Below are 17,500 nucleotides of genomic sequence, written 5' to 3' on the forward strand. Positions count from 1 at the left end.
TATTAACTGGGAAAAAAAAATTGAAAACTCGGCTAATCATCTCTGTGGCCCTTGAAAATAGTCGAGGTAAGAGAGCAAAGCGGTTCTGAATACGGGCCTTAAAACTGTAATATATATATATATATATATATATATATATATATATATATATATATATATATATATATATATATATGACACCACCTCAAGCAGTAATGAGACCTAATGTCAGTGGGATCTTGTGGAGTGTTGATATTAGCTTAGGAATTCGCTGTTTATTACGTGACAGCACCTCAAAGCAGTAATGGGACCTACGCCCGTATTCGAAAACGCCTTCCCCGCTCACTACAATTCTCCAAGGCCACAGAGACAACTAGGCGGATTTTCAGGACAGTTTCTCCTTTTAATAAACTAGAAATCTCGCCAATCTATCACCAGATCCATGAAAACACACTTAAAAGCACGAGTATCTTCTACTGGAGTCTTTGGAAAGCAGTGATGGTGAGAGAGTAAAGCGTTTCAGAATACAGAGCTAGCAAATGCCTAACAAAATCATGTGAAACGTTGATATTAGCTTAGGAATTCGCTGTTTATTACGTGACAGCACCTCAAAGCACTAATGTACTATAGAATCACGTGAAATGTTGATATTAACTTAAAAACTAGCTTTGTTTAGTAAATACGAGGATATCCAAGCTGGTCACCGCCTCGTATCGCCTCCATTCTTGACGAGCTCCAGTGGAAGTTATTAGGGTTTTCAAGCGTTTATTTGGGTTTGTACGAGTGAAAGGTTTGGATTCCGCCTCATCATCTTAGGATAAACTGTGTGTGTGTGTGTGTGTGTGTGTGTGTGTGTGTGTGTGTGTGTGTGTGTGTGTGTGTGTGTGTGTGTGTGTGTGTGTGTGTGTGTAAATAATACCCTTTATCTACCTGTATTTGCCTCTCTCTCTCTCTCTCTCTCTCTCTCTCTCTCTCTCTCTCTCTCTCTCTCTCTCTCTCTCTCTCTCTCTCTCTCTCTCTCTCTCTCTACTTGCCCTTGATAGACATCGTGTGTGTGTGTGTGTATGTGTAGGGTGGCGGGGGCAGGTTAATTGCAGCCCGTGGCGGTGCCTGGCAAGGGTGGGAACTGTGTTTATGTGAGCAGGGCTGCCAACCTCAGCGTGTCACGGGGTACTACGGAGGGAAGGGGTGGTGGTGGTGGTACTGGCGACCATCCCTTCTGACTCACATGCTGACTACTCGCATTTCTCTCTCTCTCTCTCTCTCTCTCTCTCTCTCTCTCTCTCTCTCTCTCTCTCTCTCTCTCTCTCTCTCTTGTTTTGTTTGTGATTACTGCATTATTTTAGATTTAGAGAGAGAGAGAGAGAGAGAGAGAGATTACATTGGCTAATACAGCGAATGAGGGAGTCAGGGGAAATACCTGCGCGCGCGCACACACACACACACACACACACACACACACACACACACACACACACACACACACGGACATTTATCAGTGGACACCAGCATATGATTACCGGGTTCCAGTAATTAGTTCCCGGTATGACTGGTTGTAAACTTGCCAGTTCATTAAACTTTTGTGGCGAGGTGGAAGTGATGTCAGGCAGGAAAAGAGGTGCTGTTTGCTGCATACATTCCCATACCTAACACTCGCGCGCGCACACACACACACACACACACACACACACACACACACACACACACACACACACACACACACACACTATATTGAACAGTGACACGAGTAAGCTTTGTCTTTGAACCATGAGTATGGTTAGACGTGTGATGAAGCTGTTGCACTAATGCTTTAAACACGGTGGGCTAGTGCCAGGTAAGCTTTATTCCTGGGTGGTGGTTGTGGGAAGGCATTAAGCTTTGTTACAGCACAGAGGATCAAAAAATAAACTTTATCGTTGGATAAACTGAATTCTTGGGATGGAGAAAGGATCAGGAGACAGTAGAGACGAATACTTAAGCTTTCAATTCGATATTAATCCATCTAATGTGCTGACAGTCTTATATATATATCCGTATAAGTCATATATTGGTTTGAATTCTTAACATATCACATGGTCTAAGGTTTAAGAAAGAAAGGATGAACTTATTTGACTCGATCTCAAGTTTTCACATGTGCTAATATGAAACCAGAGAATTGACAGATTAGTGTAGACTCTCATTGGCTTCGAGGTCGTAAGGTTAAGAAAAGAATGATGTAAAGGGGAAAGGGGAGATTCTTAGCATATAACAGCGCGTAAAATTAAACGAAGAATCTAAAACTGGATGCCAATAAATGTGTTCACTGAATGTGCAGTGTTGTGGGCAAGAGTTTAAGGTCAAGAAGGGCGAAAACTTTACACAAAAGGGAAGATTTATAACAGATCAGAGAATTAGACGTTAAAAGGATGAAAGTGATGGAAGTTAAAGCCTGCCTATGTTTGCCTCGTCAGTGTTCAGTGTACTGTTTCGATGGATTATCTTACCAGGCCACAAGATATTGGCTAAGAGATAAGCCGTGGCGCCAGAAATAATCGATGCCACGGTTCCAAAGATAAGCTTTGGCTAAAATTTAAGCCGCATTAGAGAAGCTTTAGGTGAAATATAAGATGTAGTCAATATTAGCCTTTCTGCCTGAAGTAGATATAAGCTTTGCGTCTTGAAATATATGCTGTAGTAAATGTGAGATTTACTTATTCATATATAAACGTAAATATAGACAAGCTTTACCCCTAGAAATATAAGCTAGAACAGACTAAATTTACCACCTAAGATATAAGTTCAGGTACGTTCCAGTTTAGTTTAGTCCCTGGAAATTGATCCTTTAGATTTAGAAGATAAATTGATGCCTATCATTAGATCACGAGTCTTCCCTGGTATAAGCTTTATTGCTTAGCATATAAAATTTGATACGTCAGCTTCGTTTAGGCCGTAGAAATCAAGGTTATTGTCTGGAAAATAAGCTTGCATGCCGTGTAAATAGACGTAAAAACTGGAAAATCTTATGTGTCGGGACCAGTGGTGCTTGTAAGATAAGCTTATTTCTGTAAATCCAGCTTAGTGTCTGGAGAATGAGGGTCGAGACTTGAGTGGCTGGAAAATTGGCTGTAAGTTAGATAATGAATGGATGATGATGGGTAGTACGAGTGGAGACTGATGTGAGTAATTGAGAGTTGAAATGAGCTGATAAATAAATGGATAAGCTTGCAATAGTGAATGAAAGGATGAGGATGAAGGGAACAAATAAAGAGATACGTGTAAGAAATTTGAGATAAACTGTATACACGCATGAATGAGGATGAATGATATGAGCAGAGATTGATTTGAATGGCGGAAATTAAATAAACTATGCATGAGGAATAACTGAATAAATTAATAAATAGAATGGAAAATATAATATAAATAGATTTGAGTAATAGGAAGTTGATAAATATGAAAAGAGATGAATAGAAGCGGGTTTCAGTGATTAAGCCTGGGGGGGAGGAAATGGTAGGATATGATCAGCTAAACGGAAAACGTAAGTTATTGATTTCTGATTTAGGTTTGTATTCTCAAACAGTTCTGTGCTTCACCTCCACTATTTCAAAAAAGGCTTTACTTAAATTTACGTTTTTTTTTTTTTTTTTTTTTTTTTTTTTTTTTTTTTTAGATGTTTTTACGGTTCTAGAAGCAGAGTGACACGATTTCTGCATTATTAATTGTATAAACACACTTGAAAATCCGTCTAATAATCTCTGTGGCTTTTGAAAATAGTCGTGGTGAGAGCAAAACCGTTTCTGAATACAGGCCTTTTGAGTCACGAGTTCAAATGAATCGCAATGAATAAGTTAGTAATTCGTGGCATGGATGAACTGTGAGTCACTTGATGTTGAAAGGTGAATGATGATTATTGACTCACGAAAAAGTTGACATGAGTGAAATCTTGAGTCACGAAAGAATATGGGTGACGAAAAATAATAATTCGTGACTGAATCGAAAAAGGAAAGTAATGATAAGTTGGACTCACGAAACAAAATTAATTCCTTCACCACTATGACACGTTTTTATATTTTTGCTTACTATTCAGTGATTTTTTACAGCTTCAGAAGCTCATGTGGGGTATTAGGATAGTGAAGACTGGCCATTAATCTTCTGACCTCCATAGATCCTTCCTTATGTCAATAAAATCGTCTAATCATATTCAAAACTGGTAAAAATGCTTTCCAGTACTGAAGAGGTTAAAAAGTTAGGAATGGAATTTTGAGTCAATAAAAAATACGAGTCACGACAAAAAAATTATTGTTTTTAGGATTTGCAGGAAAACTTGCATAGAATGGAGATCAGCAAATAAAACAAATGACTATTAGAATTGTGTTTATGTATCTATTGGTTTATTTTAATTAGTAAGGGTCAACTGTTCAAACAATAGAAATAGTGACAATAAGGTAAAAGACGAATTTATATATTTGTTTATCTATATAAGGATGTCCGTTTGTATTTATGTATGTATGTCCGTGTCTGTGTGTCTGTATGTTTGTAACCGAACAATGGAATCACAAACAAAATAACTGAAAAAAAAAACTAAAGGTGAAAATAGTTAAGTGTGTGAGTGTGCGCGCGCGGGCTTGTAGCTTGTGGTTAGGTGATGTGCATGGCAATGGGCGTGCGTGGGCGGGCGCGTCTAGCTGGGCAGGTTGTGTCTGGGAGAGGCGGGGCGGGGCTGGGCGGGGCGGGGCAGCCTGGGTGACTCACAGCTATCATCGATTTATCCGCACGCCTCCTCCTCCTCCTCCTCCTCCTCCTCCTCCTCCTCCTCCTCCTCCTCCTCCTCCTCCTCCTACCTCTGTTTCTCTCCCTTTTCCCTCCTCCTCCTCCTCCTTCTCCTCCTCCTTCTTCTTCTTCTTCTTCTTCTTCTTCTTCTTCTTCTTCTTCTTCTTCTTCTTCTTCTTCTTCTTCTTCTTCTCCTTCTCCTTCTCCTCCTCCTCCTCCTCCTCCTCCTCCTCCTCCTCCTCCTCCTCCTCCCTAACCACTGCGGCCATTCACTCCTGGTCCCATCGTGTGTGTGTGTGTGTGTGTGTGTGTGTGTGTGTGTGTGTGTGTGTGTGAAAGCCTGTGCGTGAATTATTATCGTGTCTGTAAATAGTACTGGTAGGACTACTACTACTACTACTACTACTTATAATGAGAAGTGATAACTTTTTTTTAAGATGTGAACAAGGCTTATGTAATGTATCAGAAAACACACACACACACACACACACACACACACACACACACACACACACACACACACACACACACACACACTCAGGAAATGTGTGCTTACATAACGAATGATATGTATGTATTGTAATTATTGATGTTGAAAGTAGTAGGATTATTATTATTATTATTATTATTATTATTATTATTATTATTATTATTATTATTATTATTAGGAGGAGGAGGAGGAATACATGTGAATACTAAAGAATAAGTACCAGGAAACGTGTCTGTGTGTATGTCTGTTATGAAAATATTTACTACTACTACTACTACTAGCTGATACAATAGCAAGATGAGTGTAGTGTATCCCTGTCAAACGAGAGATCCAAGTCACATCCTTATGTTAGTTTTCCGTGTGTGTGTGTGTGTGTGTGTGTGTGTGTGTGTGTGTGTGTGTGTGTGTGTGTGTGTGTGTCGCCCCAGGGGAGATGTGGGGTCGTGGTGGTGGTAGCAGCAGCCCCTCCCTTCTCTCCTTCCCTCCCCTTTCCCTCCCTTCCGTCTGCACAACACACTCTCTCTCTCTCTCTCTCTCTCTCTCTCTCTCTCTCTCTCTCTCTCTCTCTCTCTCTCTCTCTCTCTCTCTCTCTCTCTCTCTCTCTCTCTCTCAGGATACATTCATGCCACCACCACTTCAGTGTGTGTGTGTGTGTGTGTGTGTGAGCGCGCGCGCGATTGCGTGCGTGCGTGCGTGCGTGTGTGTGTTCTCCAGAAAAGGAGAGAAAGAGACAAGATGAGGTAGAAAGAAAAAAAGATGGGAGGGAGGGACGAGGATACATGGTCTAAGAGAGAGAGAGAGAGAGAGAGAGCGAGCGAGCAAACAACCATCACCTAGACCTTTTCCTACACCCCCTTCCCCCTCTCTCTCTCTCTCTCTCTCTCTCTCTCTCTCTCTCTCTCTCTCTCTCTCTCTCTCTCTCTCTCTCTCTCTCTCTCTCTCTCTGAGCATGCAGGTGTCAGCGTTGAAAATTGTCTTAGTTGTGATATTAACTTTAATAATTATAATTATTATTGGTACAGTTAATGATAATATTTTTGGTATTATTGTTATTATGTATGCTTTCCATATTGATATTTTTACTACTACTACTATGGCAGTATGTATATATGTATACATACAACTCACTAATTGTTCTGTTTCTTGTTTCAGGTTAGCAGACGAGTTGAATACGGACAACAGGTGAATATTGTGTGTGTGTGTGTGTGTGTGTGTGTGTGTGTGTGTGTGTGTGTGTGTGTGTGTGTGTGTGTGTGTGTGTGTGTGTGAAAACCGGCTTTTTCTGGTGTTCTGCTTTCCGTGTGGTTTTGAGAGAGAGAGAGAGAGAGAGAGAGAGAGAGAGAGAGAGAGAGAGAGAGAAACCGGTTGTGTGTAATGTGTTATGTTATTACTACCGTCACCACCACCACCACCACCATTGCTACCTTGCATACTTAATCGACATCATACTAGTGAACTGCAGAGAGAGAGAGAGAGAGACTTTATTCTTAAACACAATTATTTCATGTATTTAGAGGACAGAGGGGTATTATTGATTGAGGTTTCATTAGTGTTTCTTCCAGCAGCGATAGATGTTCACTTCTAAACTATCACTAGAGTTATGAAAGTCCTTGAAAACCCACAATTACATGAAGTTCACTTACTAAAAGAAATTTAGATATACACTGAAACATGTCGGGATCGGAAGTGTAGATTGTATAATGTTATTTGGGATGTTTCTGGTGTCAGCGATGCATACATAGTCTTTGTTTACACCCTTCAGTACCATGACGCGTTTTCATATTCATTCTGGTTAGTATATGGTGATGTTATACAGCTTTTGATACTTATGTTGAAATTAAAATAATGAAGACTAGCCATTAATCTTCTGACCTCCATAGATCTTTCCTAATCTAAATAAAATCGCCCAATCATACACAAAACTCGTAGTAAAAAAAATACGTCGCAGTACTGATTACTGAAGGGGTTAACTATCACTGGAGTCTCGAAGACACCCTCGAAAACTACAGCGTATTGAAAGTCACCAAAGTAAGCATCCAAGATTTTAGATATGACACAAATTAAACTCTCAGTAGTAGTTATTACATTAACGATGCATGATCCTTGTTAACATTCACTATAAAGTAATGGAAATGAGATAGGCGGCGAAACCTTGATCACTGTCACTAGAATCATATAAACACTAGAAATCTGTTGACCTCCACAACTACCTGTTGAGAATATATAAATGGGATAGGTATCGAAATATTTAGAGACATGTTAGTCGAGTTCTCGTGACAATAATGAAGCTGTCACTAGAGTCATTTAAACATCTCTGAAATCTCACAATAACATCCACTGCCGCCTGTTCCGTGAAAGATGATGTAAGCGTCCGGATGTTTAAAGAGAGGTGATTAGCAGTTCTCAAGTTTTTTTTTTTTTTTTTTTTTTTTTTTTTTTTTTTTTTAATAAGCTATGTATAATCCTTGTTAAATTGTCACAAGAATCTCGAAAAATCTTCAGATATCTCTTGTTAAGAATATGAAAACGGATTAGTTGGATTTTAACCTTTTTTTCTAATGAGCGTTGCATAATGCTGAACAGAATATTACTTTAGTCATGGAAACATCCTTGACGACTCACATCTACTACAACTGTTAATCCTTTGAGTACCGTGACGCATTTCAATATTAGTTCTGCTAATTTGGCGATTTTGTATAGCTTCAGAAACTTATTTAAGGGATTAAAATAGTAAAGACTGGCCACTAATCTTTTGACCTCCATAGACCCTTCATAATGTAAATAAAATGGTCTAATCATAAAAAATCAAGGTAAAAATGTCTCTTTACAGAAGGGATGAGGAATAAGGTGAGGTAAGGTATCTATCGACTCTTGTTAGGGGATAGGAACTGGTGAAATGGAACCGCTTATGTACAGCAAACAAGTCCAAGGCAGAAAACCTTACTCTGCAACAACACTTGTGTGACGTACCCGCACTACTTTCAAAAGTGGCAGGTTTTTCGGTTATAATGGCAGATTATTAAAATTTCCTCGATATCAACAAGAAAAATATAATCGATAATTCGACTAGTCATCTTTGTGGCCTTTGAAAATAGTTATCGTGAAGTGACAGTTGTTTGAATCATGTTTTTATGGTTCTGGTGATAGTGAATCGATATGGTCTACGCTATTACCAGAAGAAACACTTGAAAACTTAGCTAATCATCACCGGGGCATTTAGAAATGGTCACGGTGATCGAGGAACAGAGAGCGACCTGAGGAGCCATTCACAATACAGGTCGGAGACAGACAGACAGGCAGGGAGACAGACAGACAGAGATGATGGTTTGTGTTAGTAAGGAATGACAGGAAAGTGATGAGGCGCCATAGTGATTAACAGCTCTTGAAGGAAGCGGTGATCTTAGCAAGCAAAATATGGAAGGTGTCGGCGTGTAGGGTATCGCCAACAGGGCTGCCAACCTTACCGATCTCAGGCGGGAACTGGGAAGCAGGGCAACTTTCCTCTCTCTCTCTCTCTCTCTCTCTCTCTCTCTCTCTCTCTCTCTCTCTCTCTCTCGTTCCTCCTCCGTTGCATTCCATTATCTTCACCCTTCTTTCCCTTTCCCTTTATTACAACATTTTCCTTCCTCTCTCCCTCTCCTCCCATTAATTTGCCTCCTTTCTTCCTCATTCTCCTCCTCTCTGTGGTTCCATCTTCCTTCTCTGTGGTTCCATCTTCACTCCTCCTCCTCCTCCTCCTCCTCCTCCTCCTCCTCCTCCTCCTCCGTCCTTCATCTTTTCTTCCCTTCTCTTCCCTTCTCTCTCTCTCTCTCTCTCTCTCTCTCTCTCTCTCTCTCTCTCTCTCTCTCTCTCTCTCTCTCTCTCTCTCTCTCTCTCTCTCTCTCTCTCTCTCTCTCTCCTGATTAGCTGACTTGTCTTTAGATACGAATGATTTCACTCACTCACTCACTCACTCACAGTGGCTGAGTGACTTAGGTTGGGGGTCGCCTGCTCGTCGCCCGTGGCAAGAGAAGTCACTTGAATTTACAGTTACACGGTCTCTCTCTCTCTCTCTCTCTCTCTCTCTCTCTCTCTCTCTCTCTCTCTCTCTCTCTCTCTCTCTCATGGTCGTTCACTCGCTTACCGAGTTACTTATTTTATAGTTAATCGTACTTACTTGGTTAACTTAAGGAAATGTAAAAATAAATACAGTCCGCCCAAGTAATGTGTTCATTGAGTAATACTCTTTGCATACTTACAATATCTTAAAGACCCGAGTTCCTAATGTTTCAGACAATGAGTCGTAATGTAAACATCGTACATCTTGCGAGGATTATCGTACGACGGTGACTTGCCCGTCTATCCTCTCCACACACACACACACACACACACACACACCTATCATTACTTTATCATTGTTTTTTGTCGCGTGTTTTGTCAGTTTCCCTCAGACAGAGTGCAGTCATTTCTCACGCTACGGATATTCCCATCAACATCTTATTCGACCGTCCATCCTCCATACGCCTGTCATGAGTTAGTTTTATTTATTCTATTGCGTGTTTAGATACCAGTAAGTCAGTTTGCTTCGAAGGTAGTGCGGTCATAACTTACTCTACCTAAATTCGAACTTTTAATATATAAATAGTCTGCTTATAAAACGCATGGCTTTAACGGATTGTTTGTTGAGAATTGAGTCAGATGTGAGTGGAAAACAGGCTTATTCTACCACGATTACTTACTGAACTGAACTACGATTACTTAATTGAACTGAACCAATAGTGTTTACCAGTTAAGTTGAATGAATTTTCTCACCATTTCGTGTGTCGGGATGAGTCAAAACGAAGTCACACAGGAACACACACCACTAATCACACCTGCTATCAAGAACACAAGGGTTGGTGAAGGAAGTCGTCACTCCACTTGGCAGTCCCATGATGAAACATGCTTATGTATTTCCACCTCTCATCTTCTATCTTGTAAAGAAAAAAAAAACCAATACAAGGGCTCTTTTCTTACCTTGAGTTTTGGGTGTGATTAGAGGATTTTATTAACATTAGGAAGGGTGTATGGAGATCAGAAGATTGAGTGGCCAGTCTTCACTATTTTAATCTCCACATAAGTTTCTGAAGCTGTATAAAATCACCAAATAGTAAACAGAATATGAAAACGCGTCATGGTATTGAAGGGTTTTAAGTTAAAATTTCCTAATGACTCGCACTATCAACCTGCTTACTGAATCTATTCCATTCCTCTACTACTGTTTGAAAATTAATTCATATATATATATATATATATATATATATATATATATATATATATATATATATATATATATATATGTATATGTATATATATATATATATATATATATATATATATATATATATATATATATATATATATATATATATATATATATATATATATATATATATATATATATATATATATATATATATATATATATATATATATATATATATATATATATATATATATATATATATATATATATATATATATATATATATATATATATATATATATATATATATATATATATATATATATATATATATATATATATATATATATATATATATATATATATATATATATATATATATATATATATATATATATATATATATATATATATATATATATATATATATATATATATATATATATATATATATATATATATATATATATATATATATATATATATATATATATATATATATATATATATATATATATATATATATATATATATATATATATATATATATATATATATATATATATATATATATATATATATATATATATATATATATATATATATATATATATATATATATATATATATATATATATATATATATATATATATATATATATATATATATATATATATATATATATATATATATATATATATATATATATATATATATATATATATATATATATATATATATATATATATATATATATATATATATATATATATATATATATATATATATATATATATATATATATATATATATATATATATATATATATATATATATATATATATATATATATATATATATATATATACATCTTAAAAAATATATATATATATATATATATATATATATTTTTTTTTTTTTAAGATGTAATTTTTATCAAGCTTATAATTACTGTCGGTGTGTAGAAGGAAATTGCCAAGGTCAGTAATCATCATTGGACAAGACGCAATGGGTTGAATAAGTGTGATAAAGACATTGAAGAGGTAGAAAAGATTGCTTCTCAAATGGAATAGACTCGATAATCAGGGCTCATATTCTCAAACACTAATATGCATCACCGCCAGTATTTATAGGGGGTTTATTTGAATGCACGCGAGTCTTTGAGGTAATCTTACGGTTCTAAAGGCACAGGGACAGGATTATTACGTTAGTATTTAACTGGGGAAACACTTGAAAACTCCGCTAATCATCTCTGTGGCTTTGGAAAATAGTCGTGGTGAGAAAGCTAAGCGTTTCTGAAGACGGACCCAGATTGGTAGTGTGGACTCCTTAGGGAGTGTTATTTATATTTATAGATGGAAATGAGTGGTGGAAATAGACAGGCATATGTCAAACAGGGACAGCACGTGTGCTCCTGACAGCTTCCTGCACCAAACCTTGTGCTCTTGACCACCACCACTGCCCTCCCTTGGTATTATTGGTTCTCTCTCTCTCTCTCTCTCTCTCTCTCTCTCTCTCTCTCTCTCTCTCTCTCTCTCTCTCTCTCTCTCTCTCTCTCTCTCTCTCTCTCTCTCTCTCTCTCTCTCTCTCTCTCTCTCTCTCTCTCTCTCTCTCTCTCTCTCTCTCTCTCTCGACTTTCACCATTTGTACCTACCTTTGGCCAGTTTGCTTTCCTTCTTCCCTCTCCCTCTCTCTCTCTCTCTCTCTCTCTCTCTCTCTCTCTCTCTCTCTCTCTCTCTCTCTCTCTCTCTCTCTCTCTCTCTCTCTCTCTCTCTCTCTCTCTCATGCTCAGCGAGATAAAGGAATCGGAGTCTGTATTGGTGGTGGTAGTAGTAGTAGTAGCAGTTGTAGTAGTAATAGTAGTAGGGTAAGTTTTGATGAAGTTTGGTTAATAATTCTACTGCTAGTGGTGATGATGATAATGGTGGTGGTGGTGGTGGTGGTGATGATGGTAGCAGTTTTTGCAGTTGTCATCATCGCCTGGGCGTAACCCCGTGACCCTCTCTACATTACGCACACGCTTTCACCACACACACACACACGGTGTGTGTGTGTGTGTGTGTGTGTGTGTGTGTGTGTGTGTGTGTATGATATACGTTTTTCCTAAGTTTTTGTTTTGGTTCATGAATTCTGGCAGGAAAAAACAAAGATGACCCAGAGGATGATGTCAGAGAGAGAGAGAGAGAGAGGGGGGGGGAGTTCGTGCGTGTGTGTGTGTGTGTGTGTGTGTGTGTGTGTGTGTGTGTGTGTGTGTGTGTGTGTGTGTGTGTGTGTGTGTGTGTGTCCTGCAGGGTGAGGCATTTAACCTTCAATGTTGCATGATGTAACTATTGTGAATGTGTGCTGTTGTGTTCTGTTTAGTGTCTTGGGAATGTGAGTGTGTTGGTGGCAGGTCTTGAATGCTGAATGTGTGTTGTGGTGTGGCTCTGAGTGTGTGTATGAGTGTGTTGTTGGCATGTCTTGATTGCTGAGTGTGTTGTGTGACTTGAGTGTGTGTTGTGTGCCTCTGAGTGTGTATGAGTGTGTTGGTGGTGTCTCAAGTTCTGAGTGTGTGGTGTTTCATAAATGTAAATGTATGCTAGGCTGTGTGTGTGTGTGTGTGTGTGTGTGTGTGTGTGTGTGTGTGTGTGTGTGTGTGTGTGTGTGTGTGTGTTTTACCTAGTTGTAGTTTTACAGGGCCTGGGCTTTATGTTCATGTGTCCCTGTTTCCATATCTACACTTATCCAATTTTTCTTTAAAACTATGCACACTTGTTGCTGACACCACTTCCTCACTCAAACTGTGTGTGTGTGTGTGTATGTGTGTGTGTGTGTGTGTGTGTGTGTGTGTGTGTGTGTGTGTGTGTGTGTGTGTGTGTGTGTGTGTGTAATTCACCTCGATCGGCTGCTGGTCTTCCCCATTATGGAGCGAGCTCAAGAGCTCATAGACCGATCTTCGGGTAGGACTGAGACCACATCAACACACAAGACACACCGGGAAAGCGAGGCCACAACCCCTCGAGTTACATTCCGTACCTATTTACTGCTAGGTGAACAGGGGTCACACATTAAGAGGATTGTCCGTTTGCCTCGCTGCTTACCGGGACTTGAACCCAGCCCTCTAGATTGTGAGTCGAGCGTGCTAACCACTACACTACGCGGTGTGTGTGTGTGTGTATGTATGTGTATTTACCTAGTTGTAGTTTTACAGGGCTTGGGGTTTATGCTCGTGTGGCCCCGTCTCCATATCTACACTTATCCAATTTTTCTTTAAAACTATGTACACTCTTTGCTGACACCACTTCCTCAATCAAACTGTTCCAAGTCTCAACACATCTTTGCAGGAAACTAAATTTTTTAACATCTCAGACATCTTCCCTTCCTCAGTTTCTTACTATGCGATCTTGTGCTTCTAATGTCATATTCTTCTCTCAGGATCAGTTTCCCATTATCCACTTGATCCATTCCGTTAATCAATTTATAAACTTGTATCAGATCCCCTCTTTCTCTTCTCTGTTCCAGGGTTGCTAGATCCATAGCTTTTAGTCTCTCCTCATATGTCATCCCTTTAAATTCTGGAACCATTCTTGTAGCCATTTTTTGTAGTCTCCAATTTCCTTATTTGTTTCTTTTTACCTACTTACTGTGTGTGTGTGTGTGTGTGTGTGTGTGTGTGTGTGTGTGTGTGTGTGTGTGTGTGTGTGTGTATTACAGGGTTCAAGTGTGGCTCATAGTGACCTGTCTCTATATCTGCTTTCATTCAATTTTCCTTAAATTTACGCACACTTTTTTAGCTGCTACAATCTCTTCACTCAAGCTGTTCCAGATGTCCACCGTCCTGTGTGTGTGTAACTCACTCACCACACTCGCCTGCTGGTCACCCAGCCAGTCTTCCCTATTCCAGAGCGAGCTCAGAGCTCATAGACCAATCTTTGGGTAGGACTGAGACCACAACACACTCCACACACCTGGAAAGCGAGGCCACAATCCCTCGAGTTACATCCTGTACCTACTTACTGCTAGGTGAACAGGGACCACACATTTAGAGGCTTACCCATTTGCCTTGCCACTTCCTGGGACTTGAACCCGGACCCTCTTGGTTGTGAGCCGAGCATACTAACCACTACACTATGCGGTGTGTGTGTATTTACCTAGTTGTAGTTTTGCAGGGCCTGGGCTTTATGCTCGTGTGGCCCCGTCTCCATATCTACACTTATCCAATTTCTCTTTAAAACTATGCACACTCATTGCTGACACCACTTCCTCACTCAAACTGTTCCAAGTCTCAACACATCTTTGCGGGAAACTATATTTTTTAACATCTCTCAGACATCTTCCCTTCCTCAGTTTCTTACTAAGTGATCTTGTGCTTCTGATGTCATATTGTTCTCTCAGGATTAGTTTCTGTGTGTGTGTGTGTGTGTGTGTGTGTGTGTGTGTGTGTGTGTGTGTGTGTGTGTGTGTGTGTGTGTGTTTCACCATTTGATCTGCTGCAGTCTCTGACGAGACAGCCAGACGTTACCCTACGGAACGAGCTCAGAGCTCATTATTTCCGATCTTCGGATAGGCCTGAGACCAGGCACACACCACACACCGGGACAACAAGGTCACAACTCCTTGATTTACATCCCATACCTACTCACTGCTAGGAGAACAGGGGCTACACGTGAAAGGAGACACACCAAAATATCTCCACCCGGCCGGGGAATCGAACCCCGGTCCTCTGGCTTGTGAAGCCAGCGCTCTAACCACTGAGCTACCCGGTGTGTGTGTGTGTGTGTTTACCTAGTTGTAGTTTTACAGGGCCTAGGCTTTACGCTCGTGTGGCCCTGTCTCCATATCTACACTTATGCTTATTTTTTATTTATTTTTTTTTTTATTTTTTTTTTTTTTTATTTATTTATTTATTTATTTTTTTTTTAAATACTATGCACACTTGTTGCTGACACCACTTCCTCACTCAAACTGTTCCAAGTCTCAACACATCTTTGGGAGAAACTATATTTTTAACATCTCTCAGACATCTTCTCTTCCTCAGTTTTTTACTATGCGATCTTGTGCTTCCAATGTCATATTCTTCTCTCAGGATCAGTTTCTCATTGTTTACTTGATCCATTCCGTTAATCAATATATAAACTTGTATCAGATCCCCTCTCTCCCTTCTCTGTTCTAGGGATGGTAAATCCATAACCTTTAGTCTTTCATCATACGTCATCCCTTCAAATTCTGGAACCATTCTTGTGTGTGTGTGAGTGTGAGTGCGAGTATTTGGTACTGATTGTGTGGTGTGTTACAGATTGCACCGGCCAAGAAGCTATGGGGCGTGGAGGAGGGCAAGGCAGACAATAAAGGAATCTTCAACATAGGGGAGGCGTCATGGAGAGAGGCGCCCTGGAGCACTGGCGCCCCACATGCTGCTCCCCCTCACCGTGAGTATTGGTGGTCATTTGTGTTTTGTAAGAGGGAAACTGACCAAGGTCGGCTAAAGGTATGAAAGTGAAATAAAAAGTTAATTTCAATGTCAGTCCCCAAAGCAGTGTCAAAAGGAATTACTGAAATTTGGAGGATAAGTGTCTTGAAACCTCTCTCTTGAAGCAGTTAGCCCCTTCAGTACCACAATGCATGTTTTCATATTAATTTTGCTCACATTTTGTTGATTTTATACAGCTTCAGAAACTTACGTGAGGATTAAGATAGTGAACATTGTGGCCATTAATCTTCTGACCTCCATAGACCCTTCCTAATTTCAATGAATCATGTAATCATACTCAAAATTCAAGGTAAATAAATGCATCTCAATATTGAAGGAATTAAAGTAATAGGAAGGAGGAAATACAGAAGCAGGCAGAGAGCTCCAGAGTTGACTAGAAAAGCGGGTAATGAATGTACCCTGTGTTTATTTAAGTAGCAGTTTCTTTATTTTATTAAATCTAACATTTATCACTACTATTACTGTATGCTTGATGTAAGGATAGCAGGAAAGTTCTCAAGGTCAATAATGAAGATAGGGCAAGAAGTATGTAATGGGTTCAAGCTTGTTAAAGTAAGATTTGAATGAGATAGGAAGGAATTGTTTCTCAGAATGTTGGTTGACTGGAGTAGATTCATTAATCAGGTTTAGTGTGTGTTGGTTCAGTATTAGTAAAGCAAAGGAAACTATATGTGTGGGTGGCAAGTGTTAATATATGTTGGTTATGTATATTGCTGTTAATGTGAGTTTTACAGTGTATATAAGAGTCAAATGTTGATATTCTGTTGAAGGTTATCCATGTGTCTTGATCCTTTCCCTGGTAACCTTTAAAATGTTCAGCCTCAGAATAAAACAAAGTGAAAAATCACAGAAGGTTTTTTTTTTTATTGATATTTTATTGAAGGTTACATGTATATCTAAATAATTCATCTTTTGCAAATCATTGGGATGCTTAGCCTGTACCTTTGTCATATAGATACACCCTTAGTAAAACTTAGGTATTTTGTGATTGATATACAAACATGCATGCTCACCAAACTTCATAAGAATGAAAAAGTAATTAATGTCATCCTCCAAGTAACTCACACTGCTTCCCATTAAGCTTTCAAAAATGAAACAAACATTGTAGGCTTGTCCACAAGGCAAGCTTGATAGTTGATGGTGTCTGGTAGCTCACTCACCCTCCCATGTGCCAACAGACCATGGTGTGGGGCAGAGCCATGGGCTGGGTATGGCGGGGGTGGGGCAGAGGGGGCCAGCCCGCCCCCCGCAGTTCACCGGTGGGGACTCAGTGCTCTCCCCGCGCGCCTCTGACCACGCGGGCGTCGGCGTAAAGATGGTGGAGTACGTGCTGGCCTCGTCGCCTACTGGCAAGGATATTGGCACGGGGATGGCCAACCTCGCCCTCAGAGTAAGTGCTGCAAAGACTTCTGTGCCCCGAGATGGAGGGATTGGAGTCGTGTTGAACTGTTCTCCAGTGCTATTCATCCCTTGCATTATCATCAGTGACACATCCATTGCATTTACAAGTCTCATCCCTCTATCTCTACGAAATTAATCCCTTGCATTTCAGTACAATTTTCTCCACTATGTTCCCTTCTCTGCATTGCT

The 17,500-nt window shown here is 39.3% G+C and overlaps 1 protein-coding gene across 3 annotated transcripts in view; it reads left to right on the forward strand.

The window, feature by feature from the left end:
• LOC123510614 (pumilio homolog 2-like) overlaps positions 1–17,500 on the forward strand; it is a 121,027-nt gene that overhangs the window by 32,825 nt on the left and 70,702 nt on the right. For all 3 annotated transcript variants that reach the window (XM_045265897.1, XM_045265898.1, XM_045265899.1), the window contains 3 exons: positions 6,368–6,397; positions 15,716–15,848; positions 17,089–17,300. In XM_045265897.1, coding sequence (XP_045121832.1) covers positions 6,368–6,397; positions 15,716–15,848; positions 17,089–17,300 — 375 coding nt within the window. The remainder of the gene's footprint in view (positions 1–6,367; positions 6,398–15,715; positions 15,849–17,088; positions 17,301–17,500) is intronic.

This window comes from Portunus trituberculatus, chromosome 29 (genome assembly GCF_017591435.1).
Source record: "Portunus trituberculatus isolate SZX2019 chromosome 29, ASM1759143v1, whole genome shotgun sequence".
In the NCBI taxonomy this organism is placed as follows: Eukaryota; Metazoa; Arthropoda; class Malacostraca; order Decapoda; family Portunidae; genus Portunus; species Portunus trituberculatus.